This window comes from Camelina sativa, chromosome 19 (genome assembly GCF_030686135.1).
Source record: "Camelina sativa cultivar CO46 ecotype springtype chromosome 19, ASM3068613v1".
NCBI lineage: Eukaryota > Viridiplantae > Streptophyta > Magnoliopsida > Brassicales > Brassicaceae > Camelina > Camelina sativa.
The window spans coordinates 18,623,038-18,638,545 of record NC_141898.1 but is presented as its reverse complement, the minus strand read 5'-3'; the positions used below and the strand labels follow the sequence as shown (position 1 = coordinate 18,638,545).

At 35.2% G+C, this 15,508-nt stretch overlaps 1 protein-coding gene and 2 pseudogenes across 2 annotated transcripts; all 3 read right to left on the bottom strand.

The window, feature by feature from the left end:
- Window positions 1–3,174: 3,174 nt before the first annotated feature.
- Window positions 3,175–3,991, bottom strand: LOC104766671 (pathogenesis-related protein 1 pseudogene; annotated as a pseudogene). Its single transcript, XR_015590882.1, has one exon. The product of XR_015590882.1 is annotated as a pathogenesis-related protein 1 pseudogene (transcript).
- Window positions 3,992–7,888: 3,897 nt separating this feature from the next.
- On the bottom strand, window positions 7,889–9,109 carry LOC104767973 (F-box protein At2g14710 pseudogene; annotated as a pseudogene).
- Window positions 9,110–10,503: 1,394 nt separating this feature from the next.
- On the bottom strand, window positions 10,504–11,438 carry LOC147920769 (uncharacterized). The gene is made up of 3 exons (XM_087501222.1): window positions 11,213–11,438; window positions 10,922–11,139; window positions 10,504–10,836 (listed from the first exon to the last, which is right to left on the bottom strand). The coding sequence occupies exons 1-3, from the start codon at window positions 11,436–11,438 to the stop codon at window positions 10,504–10,506; spliced, it is 777 nt and encodes a 258-aa protein (XP_087357348.1).
- Window positions 11,439–15,508: the final 4,070 nt, after the last annotated feature.

Below are 15,508 nucleotides of genomic sequence, written 5' to 3'. Positions count from 1 at the left end.
TAATTCATTATCAAGTTGATGTTTTGTGGAAATCTACGAACCAAATTCAGGATTAGGTTGGTGGTGTGGTGATGGTGAGAATCAGACTTTAGTTGTGGGTGCCAGATGTCAACGTCGCAGTTCGTCCCCACTTCATTCGGAGCTGGAAGCATTATTATGGGCGATGGAGTGTATCCTTTCCAGAGGCATTGATTGTCAAACGTTCGAGACGGATTCAGCAGAGCTAGTTCTGATGGTGCAAGCTCCGGAGGAGTGGCCAGCCTTCTCTACGCTTCTTGATGAGTTCCAGGTTCTTAGTGCCTCCTTGCCTCTTTTTACCCTTTCCAAGATTCCAAGGACGTTCAATGTGAAGGCGGATTGTTTAGCTCGTTCTTCTAGAAAGTTATTGTCGGAAACGACTTTTGTAAACAATTTTCCTCTAGTTTGGACAACCAATCTAAGAGTTTTATTTTAATTAATGTTAGGTTGAAAAAACAAAGGTTCTCCTTTCGATGAGAAGCACCATTGCCTATGAAATATGTAGATACAAGAAAATTCAATTAGAGGTATCATGGATAGAGTTACCATTATATATAATAGTTCTACTTATTTTTTTTCTTGGATTAAAAAATTTCTTATCTATCAAAAAAATGGATTAGAAGAGAAATATATATATCTGCAGGTTGAATTTTTTTTTGATAAAAAATTGTAATAATTTATTTTGTTATTATGTTATTTATTAATTTTTAAAATCTAAGTTGTTAAACGGAACTGACCTAGATTTTCGTTAACTATATTTTTGATAAAAAAAAAATTTACCTGTTCTGGTACAAAAATTTAACCTGTTTAGGTAAAATTTGTAGTTGTAGATTTTATTAAATTAGATTTTTAAAATCTTAGCTGTTAAATTTTTAATAATTGTTTTTTCAAGTACGAATTAGTTTAGATTCAAATAGATTTTATTTAGTTTTTTAGATTTTATTTAATTTTGTAGATTTAATTTAATTTGATCTGTCTACGATTTTTTATTTCTTAATAATTAATAAAGATTAATTAATTAATTAAAAAAATTTAATGGCAAATGAATGTAATTTTTCACACATTTTAAGGTTAGTTTCATATTTGTACTTCCTAATTAATATAGTAGGACATCTGGACATTAATAAAAGAAAAATATCCTAAAATAGTACAATTTTTTTTTTTGTCAACTAAAAGAAATCAGCTCAAATGAGCCAATCTTCAGCAACACGCTCGGCGTGCCAAATAATCCGCGCGGACATTAGCAGTTCTAGAAACCTTAACCAAAAAAAAAGAAGAAAACTCCTCCCTGTCAATCTGGATATCGTCTAGGTATGTTGCGAAGGCTGGCCAATCATGAGGCGAAGACACCATCTTGAGCAAGTCGGAGCAGTCCGTGAAGAAGACCACCACCCGGAAATCATGTCCAATCATGCATCGCATCGCCCAAATGAAAGCTTCGACTTCTGCATGTAACGGAGACAGACTACGCCGGTAGTACAAACCCATCCTGCACCTGCAAAACCATCAGTCGCTTTCCAAGAACCATCCACAAAGCACCAATGTCCTGAATAAACCGACGAAAGGAGAGCATGACAGCCCCGAGTCCAAGAAGGCAGTACGCTAGGGGAGGAGGGAAGGTCCTCCAACTCTGCCTCCACCTGTGCTTGCTGCCAAGTCTGCGCTTCACCTACCGCCACGCGGACGACCTCATCGGGTCATTCAACCTGATTCTCGAAGACCCGAGCATTCCATGCTTTCCAGATATACCACATTATCCACGGAAAAGCTGCAACCTGCGAACGCAAAAATATGTTTTATAAACAAAAATAGCACATAGTTCACAAATTTCCAAAAATAGCAATATTTCATACAATTAAACTATTTTAAATTATTTTTTAGAATTTTTTTTAGGTTTGAGTTTTTGATTTTATATTTAGGAATAATTTTGAGGGGATAAATTTTAGTATTTTGAATTTAGGTTAAAAAAAATTGAGTGTGTGTGCTAGTTATGGAAGAAAAACATGTAATGGTGCTATCCTAGGGTATTTCTCAAACATCTATTGATTTAGATATATTGATTATAAGCAGAAAGACAGCAACCAAAGGATTTGTCACTAATTCATACGTAATATGTACTAATTAGGTATTGATTTAGAAAAGGTTCTCCTAGAAGGATCATTGCCTATGAAATATGTAGATACAAGAAAATTGAATAAGAAGTATCATGGATAGAGTTACCATTATATATGTTCAACCAAAATTTTCTTATTTATCTGAAATTTTTTCTTATTTATTAATAAAAAAAAATACCCTAAAATAGCACTAAAACATGTTTTATTGACAAAAGTAGCACATAGTCCACAAATTGCAAAATAGCACTATTTAATACAATTAAAATATTTTGAATTAATTTTTAGAATTTTTTTTTTAGGTTTGAGTTTTTGATTTTATATTTAAAATATAGTTTTGAGGGGGTAAATTTTAGTATGTTGAATTTAAGGTTTAATTTTGAAATATAATGTTATTTTTGGAATTTTGCAGATGTTGTGCTAGATTTGGAATCCATCATAATAATATTCAAATGTTCAATTTTTTTCTCTAAATTAGTCTCTAATTTTTTTTTTTTGAAGTGTTCTCTTGTATTCATTATTTTAGAATAATATTATATATATAACATATTTACGTAGATGGCAAATTCTTTTTGGTATGCATCAAATATAGAATAACACCAGTCAATATGTTTGTTACAACAACACCAATTACTGGTAACCAGAATAGCAACAAGAACCAATTCCGATTGATATAGCATGGGACTAAGCACATGCGGCACAACGTAATCAATCAAATCAATCAGGGAAAATGACAAAAGCCATCTTGACTTGTTTTCTAAAAACGACCTTGTGACCGGTAATGTCATAGTAATTTTGTTTCTTGCACCGACTTTAGAATAATCAAAGTCTACGTCTTGGATAAGGTTGATTTAAATAGGAAAATATGACACTTTCACTAAAAATAATCGAATGGTGCTGTAGGCTACTATTCCAAGGTTTTGAGGTTGGCCTTGGTTAGATGCTCGTGCATGGTAACTACGATGAGGACTCCAGGTTGTGATATCGAATCTGTGGAATTCACGCGAATATCCATCCTTGCCAGTTTGATTATATATATATTTCATTTATCACTAAAAGCTACGGGTGGGATTTAAATGGATAAGTTTATACATATACATTGATACACATCGCATATGATGCTTCTTATTGAAATACATATACACGTCATGTGTCCAAGTACGTGTTGTTATATATATATGTGTATATGCAGCATGCTCACACATTAGTAAGGCTTCTCGTCGTTAAAGTTCCCTGGAGGATCATAGTTGCAACTGACGACGGTTCCACCATTATTACACCTCACTTTAGCACATCCGAGTCTCACTGAATTTCTCCAAACAACCTGAGTGTAGTGACCACAAACTCCGTTGCACGTGTTCGAATCGTAGTTGTAGTCAGCCTTCTCGTTAACCCACAAGTTCACGGCGTCCACGCCAGAAAAGTCGCCGGTACTCATGGCCAAGTTCTCCCCGTAACGCCCACCGGAGTGTACGAGATTGCAGTCGCCTTTCAGTTGGTCTGCGTAGCTCCGAGCGTAGCCTGCAACCTCCTCGTCCCACTGTATGGGGCCTACGCCTACTTGTGATCGTGCCTGGTTGTGAGCATTTACATAGTCTTGTGGGCTGTCTTGAGCCTTCGAGGGAACAAGTAGAACACCTATAAGAGCTGCCAAGATTATTAGAATGCGAGTATAGCTAATGAAATTCATTTTTTTGTATTATGATTTTAGGGTTTTTAAACATGGTTTATATAGAGAGATTTAATTGAAAACTATCTCACGGTTTGTGTGGCCATAAAAAAATAAAGAAAAGTCTTGCATAACTCATGGTTTAACCACTTTTATGTGTTTAAACTTTCACCTTTTGATACGAGACAAATCAAACCACAACATTAACAAAGTCTAGAGGAACTATAGCAGATTACATAACCAGCTAAATTCAAAAGAATCATGTCTTTTTCAAAAAAGAAAACATATTAAACACACATATGAAATTTTTAACACACACAATTTTTTTCTTTTGATCATCATTGATTTGATAGGGTCCGATCCATAACCAATCCCTACAATGTGGAGTTGTATGGTGTTGTAACCACTTGACTAAAGACACTTCCCGCACACCATCTTTTATTGTTTCACAATATTCTTCTCTACCACATAGATAATCAATTCAACACAAAATTTGGACATGGGCATTAATAGATACAAACAAACTTTTCTTAAACCCAAAATTTGAGAAAATACAACGTACTTTTTTTTTACTAAAGAAATTACTTTTTTTTTTGTATGGATTCATTATAATAAACTGAATTAAAAACACATATATTTACACAAAAATCTGAACCTAAATAAGATTCAATTATAATTATAACCTGTTTGAAACCAAATACCAAAATAAACAAATGAACAAGCCTAAACCATTCGTTAATTTACACAACAATACTTAATTATAATGAAAAGAGTATTTAAATTGATAATAATTTCAGCAATTATTTCAATTAAACTGACTATAACTTGTTTATTTTTTTTTCAAATCTAAGACAAAAGAATAAATTAGGTTCAAAGAATATTTATCAGTTTTGGTTTAGACAAAAACCCAACCGGTTACGGAATGAAATCATGATGACTGGTTTCACCTTATTAACCGAATTACCAAACTTTGGTTCATTTCAGTTTTGCTTATTTTGATCAGAGTTTATGTCCAAGATTATAAGTACAACGTGAATATATTTTTTTATCTTTTACTCCTTTCGTTTTATATTATAAGATGTTTTAGAGAAACATTTTTGTTTCATATATAATATATGATGTTTTTAAGTTTATTTGCAACTTTTAGATTAATTTTATATTTTATATTGTTCATTTTTGTTTATGATTGGTTAAATTTTGTAAAAGTAGTTATTTATTAGTTTGTGTGTTTTTAGCGAAAATATTATATATTTTTAAAAGAAAACTAGGTTAGACCCGCGCTATGCTGCAGGATACTTTTTGTAACTATTTTTAGATATATCAAATTATTGATTTTTTTTTTTGTTTTGAAATTGGATTAATTGTAAAAACAATGGTTTACCCTATAATAAGATATAACAATGCACTAATAAAATAACAAAATAGAGAAATCTCAAATAGCCTAATTAAACCTAATGTATGTTCTTATTTTTTATTTACCTTTTGTGAGAGATATATTAGTGTAGTTTGAATTTGTGTTTTTTTTTTTTTTTTTTTTTTTGCAGTTTATACAAATTTAACCACATAATTGTTATATAGTATTTTTTCGTTGTTATAAAAGTTATTATTTTTAAAAGTACATAGACATATTTTTATTTTAGTCTCGTTTTGTGTATTATTTAATATTATTAGGGGCATTTGTAAAAATACCATTTGCAAAAAATACTTTCTCTTATTGTCCATTTTTAATAATACATTCTTTCAATATACAAAATGACTAAATTATAAACTCTAGACTCCAAATACTAAATCATACCCCTTAAAACTATACCCTAAGGTAAAATAGAGAATCCAAACCTAAAAAAAAACTACAAATCAATTTAACACATTGTAATTATGCACAAGAGGACAAAAATGAAAATAAACCAAAAAAATGATATTTTTGAGAAGGAATATCTATAAAAGGATATTACTAACATTTTCTCATATTATATATACTTATGTTGAATAGCATAGCAATTAGGTTGATTGTCAAAGTAATTTTTAAGTCACTGATTTTAAACTAAAATATAAAACCTTCAATTCTGGAACTTAAATATTGTTCAATTTATCATTAGTTGGTGTTCTTATATATAAATCACTATCAACACTAATCTCAGATTTTATTTTATTTACTTGTTGTGGGAGATATATTAGTGTAGCTTGATTTTATGGTGTATTATTTTTGTAGTTTATACAAATTTAATCACATAATTTTTATATAGTTTTTTTTGTTCTGAGAGAAGTTATTTATTTCTTTTTTTGTTCTTTTTTTTTACAATCTAATTGTTTTGTTTTTGTTTGATAATAATTCCATGTAAGTGAATATACACATACATAGTTTTACTTTATTTTGGTTTGTGTTATTCATGGTTAATCTTAATTTATATTCTATTTGTATTATATTATTATTTTATTTGTATAATATTTGTATTTGACTAATATTATACTCTAAACCTTTGTTTTTGGAAAATATTATTATTATACTTGATTAACATTAGTATATTTTTAAAAATTAGAAATTATTTATTAATTTATTTTAAATTTAATCTATAATTTTAAACCTTTGTTTTTGGAAAATATTGATACGACATACAATGATTAATATACTTAGTTGATATTATTATATTTTTAAAAATTGTAAATGATTTATTAATGAGAATTTGTTATAAATCCCCTTTCTAAGATACCCTTTTTCAAAAATACCTTTTTTGAACATTTTCATTTTTGCCCTCTTTTACACAATTACAATATGTTAAATTAATTTTTTAATTTTTTTTAGGTTTGGGTTCTCTATTTTTACATTTAGGATATAGTTTTTAGAGGGTAGGGTTTAGTATTTGGGTCAAGTTTATATGAGTTTAGAAATCATATGGCTAATAAGAGCCCCTAAGTCTTAAAAAGTAGTGTTTGGATTTGGCACTTTATATATTTCTTAAAATAAACCACAAATTCAATTCAAGCCCATTATAACTAATTGTATATATATATATATATATATATATATATATATATATATATAATCTCATAAATACTTTGTAAAATCTTAAAAATTTTATAAAAAATCAGAGTGGCACAGCGGAAGCATGGTGGGCCCATAACCCACGGTCCCAGAATCGAAACCTAGCCCTGATAAAATATTTCAATATATTTCATATCATACAATTGTTTCTTTTGTTAGTTTTCATATTTTCTTAAGTCTTCTAGCCGTTGACGGCTGCCTTGTAACTTCGAGAGAAGCGTCTTGCAACACCGCACCTAAAAGATGCTTGGATCACATCGATTGTTCTAGTCTATGATATCACTTTCTTACTTGTTCTATCACGCTGCAATAACACCATTCATTTTTGTTTTGTTATAATTACTGGTAGTCTGGTACCCACATCCCACAACATAGCAACATGAACCAAATCAGATTTGATATGTCAGTGGACTCTAGCACCACACAAGCCACAACGTCACAATTCTTTTCCACTTGTTCACCAAAAACGACACTGAGACCGATAATGACATGGTAATTGTTTCTTGCAGCGACTTTGGAATAATCAAAGTCTACTTCTTTATTATAATTGCTAGCTGCGCTCTAGAAAATACGACATTTCAATAAATTACATATTTACCAAACGATCAAGAACAAAATGAGTTTCAACAATTTTTGTGAAAAAAAGTGAGAACTTTTTAACTTCACATGGAATCAAATTGTGATTCCAGTTGCTGCATCAAAATATTATAACGTGGGACGAGTGGAGATATGATGATTCGGACCTTGTGCTTTGGTCATTATTTTCCTTTTTTTCTAATTGCTTCGCTTTATTGAAAGGAAGACATACTGTAATAGAAAAGTAGTTTTTTTGTTGTAATGTAAAACTGGAGAGAACATCCTAGTAAGATGAACAGAACTATTATAAAGAAACCAGAATTGGACTAATTTGACTAACGACGGACTCCAAACCATCTGATAAGTGTTATCCTACTTATGATCTCCTAAGAACAGAATCGAGCTGATCTAATTGTGGATTCTCACTCATCACAATCAATATCGCAAGAATTTATTTTCCAAAAGAAAAGAGACTGAAAATTAGTAAAATCTCTAGAGATGCAAAGAAGATGGTAGTGTACAAAACACACAAAAATTCAAATCAACGTACCAAACAAGAAGCAAACATGTAATAAAACTACACTTGTAATTCTGCCGATTTTTCTCTTACGCCTCGAGCAGGAACCGGAACCAAACTGGGAACAAAGGTACAGTGCAAATGCCAAGGATCAACCACATAATCTAATATACGAGTTTTACTGATCAACTTATCTTCCCCAAAAACATAGATCCAAGCCTGACCATTGCTGTCGTAAGAGCACACCACGAGCCTCTTACCATCGATGAAATAACTTGGCTGAGAGTAGCGTACGGTCTCGACTAACTCCGGCAAGTTTGGATTTGAAAAAGTCATGAAATTCATCCAAACCACATCATCACCATTCTCATCTCAGTCACCCAAATCTCAATCTTCTTTGTTACAATGCATTGCTTTAGCAACGAAAACCGATCTCCCCTAAAGACTCTAAAGACAAGAGCATCCCCATCATGGTTTCTCCCACATGGTACATCACAAAGGCTAGAGTATAATCCAGTCAAAAATCGAATATACTAATGTAGTAGGACAAGCCATCCGGCTCGTCCAGAGCGCAAACCCAATACAAAGTTCCATCCAAGGATACAACACTTTCAGCATATATACTCTCCTCATCAGATTTTGACTGGAGGTCTATCCACACATCTGAGGCAAAGACATAGATTGTGCACAAGTAATCAGTCTGATCTTCAGGGTAAAAAACAGACAACTTGTAATTCTTTTTGTTGTATACCATGGCGTCAAAATCCATAAGAGAACGTTTGAAACTCGGCTCGACCCAACTACTCTGTCCCAACCATGGGTTCCAAACAACGGCTCCGTTCTTCTTACCACATAGCAACAGCTCATTGCAATCAACCAAGTTTTTAAGTTCCAACTTTTCTAAACCGGGAGTACCTAAGGGCAACTCACTTACCACTATCACGGGATCAATGCTTACCGAATAAATCTTGGATTCAGTTGCTAGGATGAACCGAAACGTCATCTTCTGGTTGTTCATGAACGTCTTGTCGCCGAAAAGAGCGTTCCATTGTTTGGATACGATTCTGAAGCGAACAAGAGATTTAGGTGGGACACGAGAGAGTATCTCTTCAATCAACTCCCATGGAAGCTTCTCCAGATGCGCCATCTCTTTACCAATATTAAGGTTTTCGCTTAGTAATTTTATCTTATATCTTAAAACGGGGTATATTAGTAAGAATAATTAACAAAAGTAAATTTATCAACGCAAAAATGTCTACCTAATTTACATATACTATTATGAAAAAGCAAGTGGGCCATTGGTATTCACTTATGTTCCTTCTCACTAAATTTGGGTTTGAACCCGATCTCTCTAAAAATACGTGTCACTTGTAATATTATCAAAAAGTTATTTAGATCTACTACTTTGTTAGAATATAGAAATATAGAATATTTCCTAAGTCTTCATAATCACAAATATGTAAATAATATACTTGTGGAGCACTCTTGTTATAAGGCTTATGTTAATATTATCTCTCCACCGAGATTAATAAACTTATATGGTATTAGAGCTAACCCTAGCATAAAAAGAAAACCCAAAAGTTTCTTTGTTAGACTCGATCCAGTCTCCGCACTCTTTTCTTCTTTTTCATCATCTTCTTTTCTCCTCCTCATGCTTGTCTCTCGTTTGGTGTTTCTAGTCACCTTGACGGCACCTCTGCTCCATCTTCCGATACGACACTAAGTGGAAAGAACGTGACAACTTAGTGAAGATGTGGATCTATGACACTATATCCGAGTCTTTGCTTAACTCTGTTTTGAAGAAAAAGTGCTATGCCCATGAGCATTGGCTCTCTGTATAGGCTCTGTTTCGTGATAACTATGACAACCCGTTCTGTGGATCCCACTAGCCTACCCGCTAGACGCCCCAACGGACCCCAAACTGGTCCTGAAGGGCATCGATCCTAACCCCTCACCATGGAAAGGAACTCACATCCAATCCACCAGTAGGTTATTGGTGCGCCAGGCGTTCCTCGAACCCTGGTCCCCACCCTTTAACAACCTTCCCACAGGACAAGTTGTTACCAATTGATTTAGGATCGATGCAGGCCCAGCTTGGGGTCTGTTGGAGCGGCTAGGAGGTAGCCTAGTGGGATCCACAGGACGGGTTGTCATATATAACCCCTCACTGTGGATAGGAACTATTCATCCAAATCTAAGATCAATTGGTGACAGCTTGTCCTGTGGAAATGTTGTTAAAGGGTGGGGACCAGGGTTTGAGGAACGCCTGGCGCACCAATAACCTACTGGTGGATTTGGATGACTAGTTCCATTCCATGGTGAAAGGTTAGGATCGATGCCCTGCAGGGCCAGCTTGGGGCTTATGGGGGCAAGCTAGCGGGTAGGCTAGTGGGGTCCACGGGATGGGTTGTTACAATAACAAAGACGGTCGTGCTCTCCAGCTTGAAATCGACCTCTGTACCTTGGTGATTGGTGACCTGAGGATTCATGAATTTTGCCAGAAGTTAAAATCAGTCTCTGATTTGCTGGCCATTACAAAAGTTTTTAAGGTCATGAGGGATAGTGAAGGAACCTAAGTTTGAACATCAGCAGGGTCGGAGTCATTGGTTTGAGACTCGAGGAAGGTGACATAGTTTGGGTTAGTCTTGAGGAAGCTCACCAAGCGTTTGATCTCTGCTTGTTGCTCAGATGCAACCCGTAAAGCCTCTGCTGCAACCCGTGATGCCTCAGCTTCACACTCTGCTTGTAGAGTTGCTTGTTGTTCTATTTTGCGGTTAGCTTCTTCAAGCTGTTGTTGCAGGCTTGTGAAAGAAGAAGAGCTTCCAAGGAGCTTCCGCTTTCCGTTGACGTAACTCCCTAGGCTTCCAACTCCAAAGTATGTTCCTTTATCGCTTATGAAAGTAGTCTGCATAAACAAAACAGAGAGAAAAAGTTAACATAATTACTTAACAACGAAAAACTTAATAGCTTATTAGAAAGAAGCATATTACCTGAAGAAAGAACTCATCATCCTCCTCATGAGATAGCTCTGATCGACGTGAAGTTCCATCAAAAGACTCGTCATTATCCAGAGCAGCCAACTTAGCTTCCCTTTTTTTCTTATATGCCTCATGAACTGCTTGCGCTTTCTTATCCACAAAAGTACCATCTTCTTTGGTATGAGTCCTGAAGAAAACTTCAGGAATAGTTGGCGGTCTTCCCAATTCCACTTCCTGAAATGTTAGACAATGGAAAGGTTAGGAACCATCTGATGTAATTTATTAAACAATGAAACGGTTAACTCACCATCTCTTGTTCGATTTGTAAGTAAGACTTCGGCCCTGATACATGCTTGTGAGGGCAAAGACCATTACGGTCAGACATTCGAGCTGCTGAAGTTGTTGTACTCTTTGCCATGGCTTCTTCTGTGTTCCAATAGTCACACATTTCTTTCCAAATAGTTTTCTCAATCCAAGTCGGTTTCACTTGATCTCGCTGAGCTGCTGCCTTGGAAACCATGTCTCTCATACGGTTTTGAAAATTGGCATAGAACTTTGGGATAATAGGAAAAGACATACGTTTCCAAAACTTAATGGTCAAAGCAATACATTCACTATTTACAATTAGATAAATCCACACAAAATACTGTTGCACAACTTTGACCTCCCTTGTTTGCCATTCCAAAAACTACCAAATTACTAATCATGCCATTGTACAATATTCATCCGATTCTTTTCTTTTATTGTTTTTAGTAAGTTTTTTTTCTACACTATCCTTCAATTCTTATAACTAATATATATATATATATATATCAATGTAAATTTGTTTTTCCAAAAATTCCAGAAGCATAAAAATCTACATTTTTTCCTTTATAATTTGAGATGCATTTTGTTTGATGATTTTAAATATATTTAATACAAATTTTGTATCGTACACTTTCTTAAGGGTACAAATGTATGTATACATTATTAAGTGTACAGATGTCTGTACACATTATCAAGTGTACATATGTAATTTGTTTAATCTATACATTTAATAATATGTACAGACATCTATACACTTAATAAAGTGTATAGACATCTGTATACTTAAAATAGTGTACGGATAATATAATATATTTAAAAAATATTAAACAAAATTCATATCAAATTGTAAAAAAAAAATATATAGATTTTTTTGTATTTAAGAAGTTTTCTAAAAAAATTATATTAAAAATTATTTGAAAAATTAAGAAAAGAGGAGAAAGGTAAATAAAAAATAAATAAATTTTCCCTCTCACACACACTAATACAGCAGCCCCTTTTTGTAATTTTAACCAAATTACTCATGCCCCACTTTACTCTTTTCTCTCACTATAGAGCTATTACACAAAAAGTCTTTTGTACTAATATGCCAATTTTGAATAGTAACTGTACTATCTATCCTATTAAGTTTCCAAAACGTACTAAATCGCAAACACACCCTAGAACTTTTCTTGGACCACACGGTTACTGAGGGATCCCAGATGTGTGTTTTCTACAAAAGAAGACTAGTGTTAGTGATCAAAAAACCAAAAAAAACTATAAATACAGAAATCAAATTGAAAGGAGTAGAAGTTTACCGCGAATTCCAAGAAGTATCTTTCTCTTTTTTTTTTCATTAGAAACACAACCCCAATTGTAATATGGCCCATCAAACTTGTTTGTAAACACTTTTGTAATATTTCGGGTAAGTTTTGACTTGTCCTTACCAAACCTTCATACACAAACAAATCGAAAGTAAAATTTTAATGGCCAATTTTAATCAAACACAAACAAACCTTCAAACAGAATCAAATCGAAAGTACAAAATTCTTAACATTCTAATCAATCACAAACACAAGTGTTCCAAACACAAACAAACCTAAAAATTCTAATCAATCCAATAAAAACTCTAACCAGTCTAATCAACTAAAAATTATAATCTTATCAATGGGTTCCACGCTCTAATGTGGGAGAGAGGACAATAGTAATCAACTCACGCCTCGTTTGACAAGCATGTCATTTAATTGGGCGAGTACATCAGCTGGGAGATTTGATTGCCTTAAACCATCATCTTCAGAATCCGCTTCGTCTTCTTCTTCCTGATGTGAGTTTTGCGCTTGAGAACTATGATGCGATGCAGAGCCTGCTCGAGGTTGAGAAGAGGGTGGACGATGATTTGAGACTTGAGGAGACTGTTGAGGTAGATTCGAGACTTGAGGAGACTGTCGAGGTTGATTTGTGACTGAAGATTGTGGAGACTCTCAAAGAAGACTCGAGAATTCTGGTGGATTCGTCGCAGAGGCGAGAGGTTGAGGAAAAGGACGCCTGATTGGAGCTTCGCTGGAAGGGGATGCTCCTTGAAGTTGACTCGAGTTCTGGAACAGATTTGTCGGAGGTGGATAGCCTCTGTAAGTAGGTGTAGGTCTCTGGAGCATTGGGACAGGAATTTCCTGAGAATCAGTGTCTGGGTCTCGCTGGTTCGTCGACGTGAAGGCATACTGGCTGGGAAGATTAGCGGGTCTTCCATTTGCCGCTTGTGAGGTTCGATTTGAGGGGTTTCTTCTTCCTACTTTTTTCTTTACTCCAGCCATCAAAATCGAGAGATACAAGGAGGGACTATGGCGTTTCTTGATTGAGAGCAATTGAGATCGAGAAGAAGAGAAACAATTGAGTTGGGGATGTAAGGGATTAGGGTTTTGAGGAATAAACGAATGAAGAAGAGAAACAATTGGGAAGAGATTTGAGGGATTAGGGTTTTCTCAGGGAAGAAGAGAAACAATTTGGGTTTGAGCCGTTTTGTTATGGCCCAAATTTGGTTTAAAGCCCAAATTAAATAAAGCAGTCGCTAAATTGGTCTCCAAGCTAGTCGCAAATTGGCGACTACACTGCGACATTATGCATCGGTCTTGAATTAGCAACTATTAGACGACTGTTTTATTTTAGTAGCCATTGAGTAGCAAAACAATAGCAATTCAGTCGCTAAATTTAGCGACTGTGTTTTAGGTCGCAACTTGCAGTCGGCAATTCCATGTTTTCTTGTAGTGTTGGTTTCACCCTTCCATGTCATCATATCCGTCGTGGAATCCTCCAGCTTGGCCCTATTCACCGTTCTCTTATGGAGCTTCTCCTTCGTATGGTGCATCAGTTGTTTACCATCACCCACCAGCTGCTTCTTCCACCTCCAATGGTGTTCTTGGCCCCTATCCATCACGTCCTCCTAGTGAAGCTCATGTCATACAATCATCACCACACACACAATGAGCTTACCAGAGCCATCAGACTCACAATGGTCAATACTTTGTCCTCTATGGTACCACCTCTACCTCACATACTTATGGAGTCTCTGGCTAGTACACCCTCCACTTCCCTACCAGCAACACCGGTGCCGCCTATGCCATCCGCTCCACCTGTATCACCTATGACACCTGCTCTGCCAGTGCCACAACCACCACCTATGCTACCAGTTGACACGCAGCCCATGGTCACAAGTGGGAAAAATGGAGTTCGCAAACCCGTAACTTATCTCTATCTTCATACCACCACTATATCTCCACTACCTCTCTCCCATGTTCATGCGGCTAAAGACCTTTTTTGGAATGGTGTAATGCATGAGGAATATGATGCTTTTATTAAAATGGGAACGTGGTCAATTATGCCACGACCCGTGAATACTAACATTGTTCGCTCTATGTGGTTGTTCAGGCATAAATTTAATGCAGATAGCAAGCTTGTTTGTTATAAAGTGAGACTCGTGGCTAATGGGAAGTCAAACAACCGGGCATTGATTGTGATGAGACGTTCAGCCCCGTCGTAAAGCCTGCTACAATTCGCGCTGTTCTTGGTATTGCTACTTCAAGACAATGTCCTCTTCATCAATTAGACGTTAAAAATGCTTTCTTGCATGGAGATCTCAAAGAAACAGTTTATATGCATCAACCACCGGGTTTTCGGGATCGGTCTCGACCTGATCATGTGTGTCTTCTGCATCGCTCCTTGTATGGTCTTAAGCAAGCACCTTGTACTTGGTATACACGCTTTGCGGTTTTGCTAAGAGTATTGGTTTTTGTCAAAGCCTATCAGAACCATCTCTCTTTATTCTACATTGTGGTCCTGAGACAGCTTATCTCTTGCTTTACATTGATGACATTGTCCTCATCGCGTTTGTCCCCATTGTCCTTACTAAGATCATTACTTCTCTGAGTTATGAGTTTTCCATGACTGATCTTGGTCGTCTTCATCATTTCCTTGGTCTTGGTGTCACTCACAATGCAATAGGTCTGTTTCTGCATCAACAAAACTATGCTGCTGATTTGCTTCATCGGGCTAACATGACAGAGTGTAAGCCCTGTCTCACTCCGGTTGACACAAAATCAAAGCTTGCTAATGATGACACTCCTCCTATGAAGAATGCGACACTCTATCGCAGTCTTGTCGATGCCTTACAGTATCTCACCTTCTCACGTCCAAATATCTCATATGCAATTTACCACGTGTGCCTCTATATGCATGATCCACATGAAGCTCACTATACTGCTCTCAAATGGATACTTCGCTAAGGTACTATCTCTCATGGTCTTCAGTTTCATCGTTCGACAC

What these genes read in the sequence shown, in the direction of transcription:
- LOC147920769 (XM_087501222.1), bottom strand. Translation starts at nt 11,438, where the DNA reads ATGAGAGACATGGTTTCCAAGGCAGCAGCTCAGCGAGATCAAGTGAAA. An exon ending in AATCGAACAAGAGATGGTGA is followed by an intron (nt 11,140 to 11,212) that starts GTTAACCGTTTC and finishes CATTTCAGGAAG; the next exon opens with TGGAATTGGGAAGACCGCCA. An exon ending in ATGATGAGTTCTTTCTTCAG is followed by an intron (nt 10,837 to 10,921) that starts GTAATATGCTTC and finishes TTGTTTATGCAG; the next exon opens with ACTACTTTCATAAGCGATAA.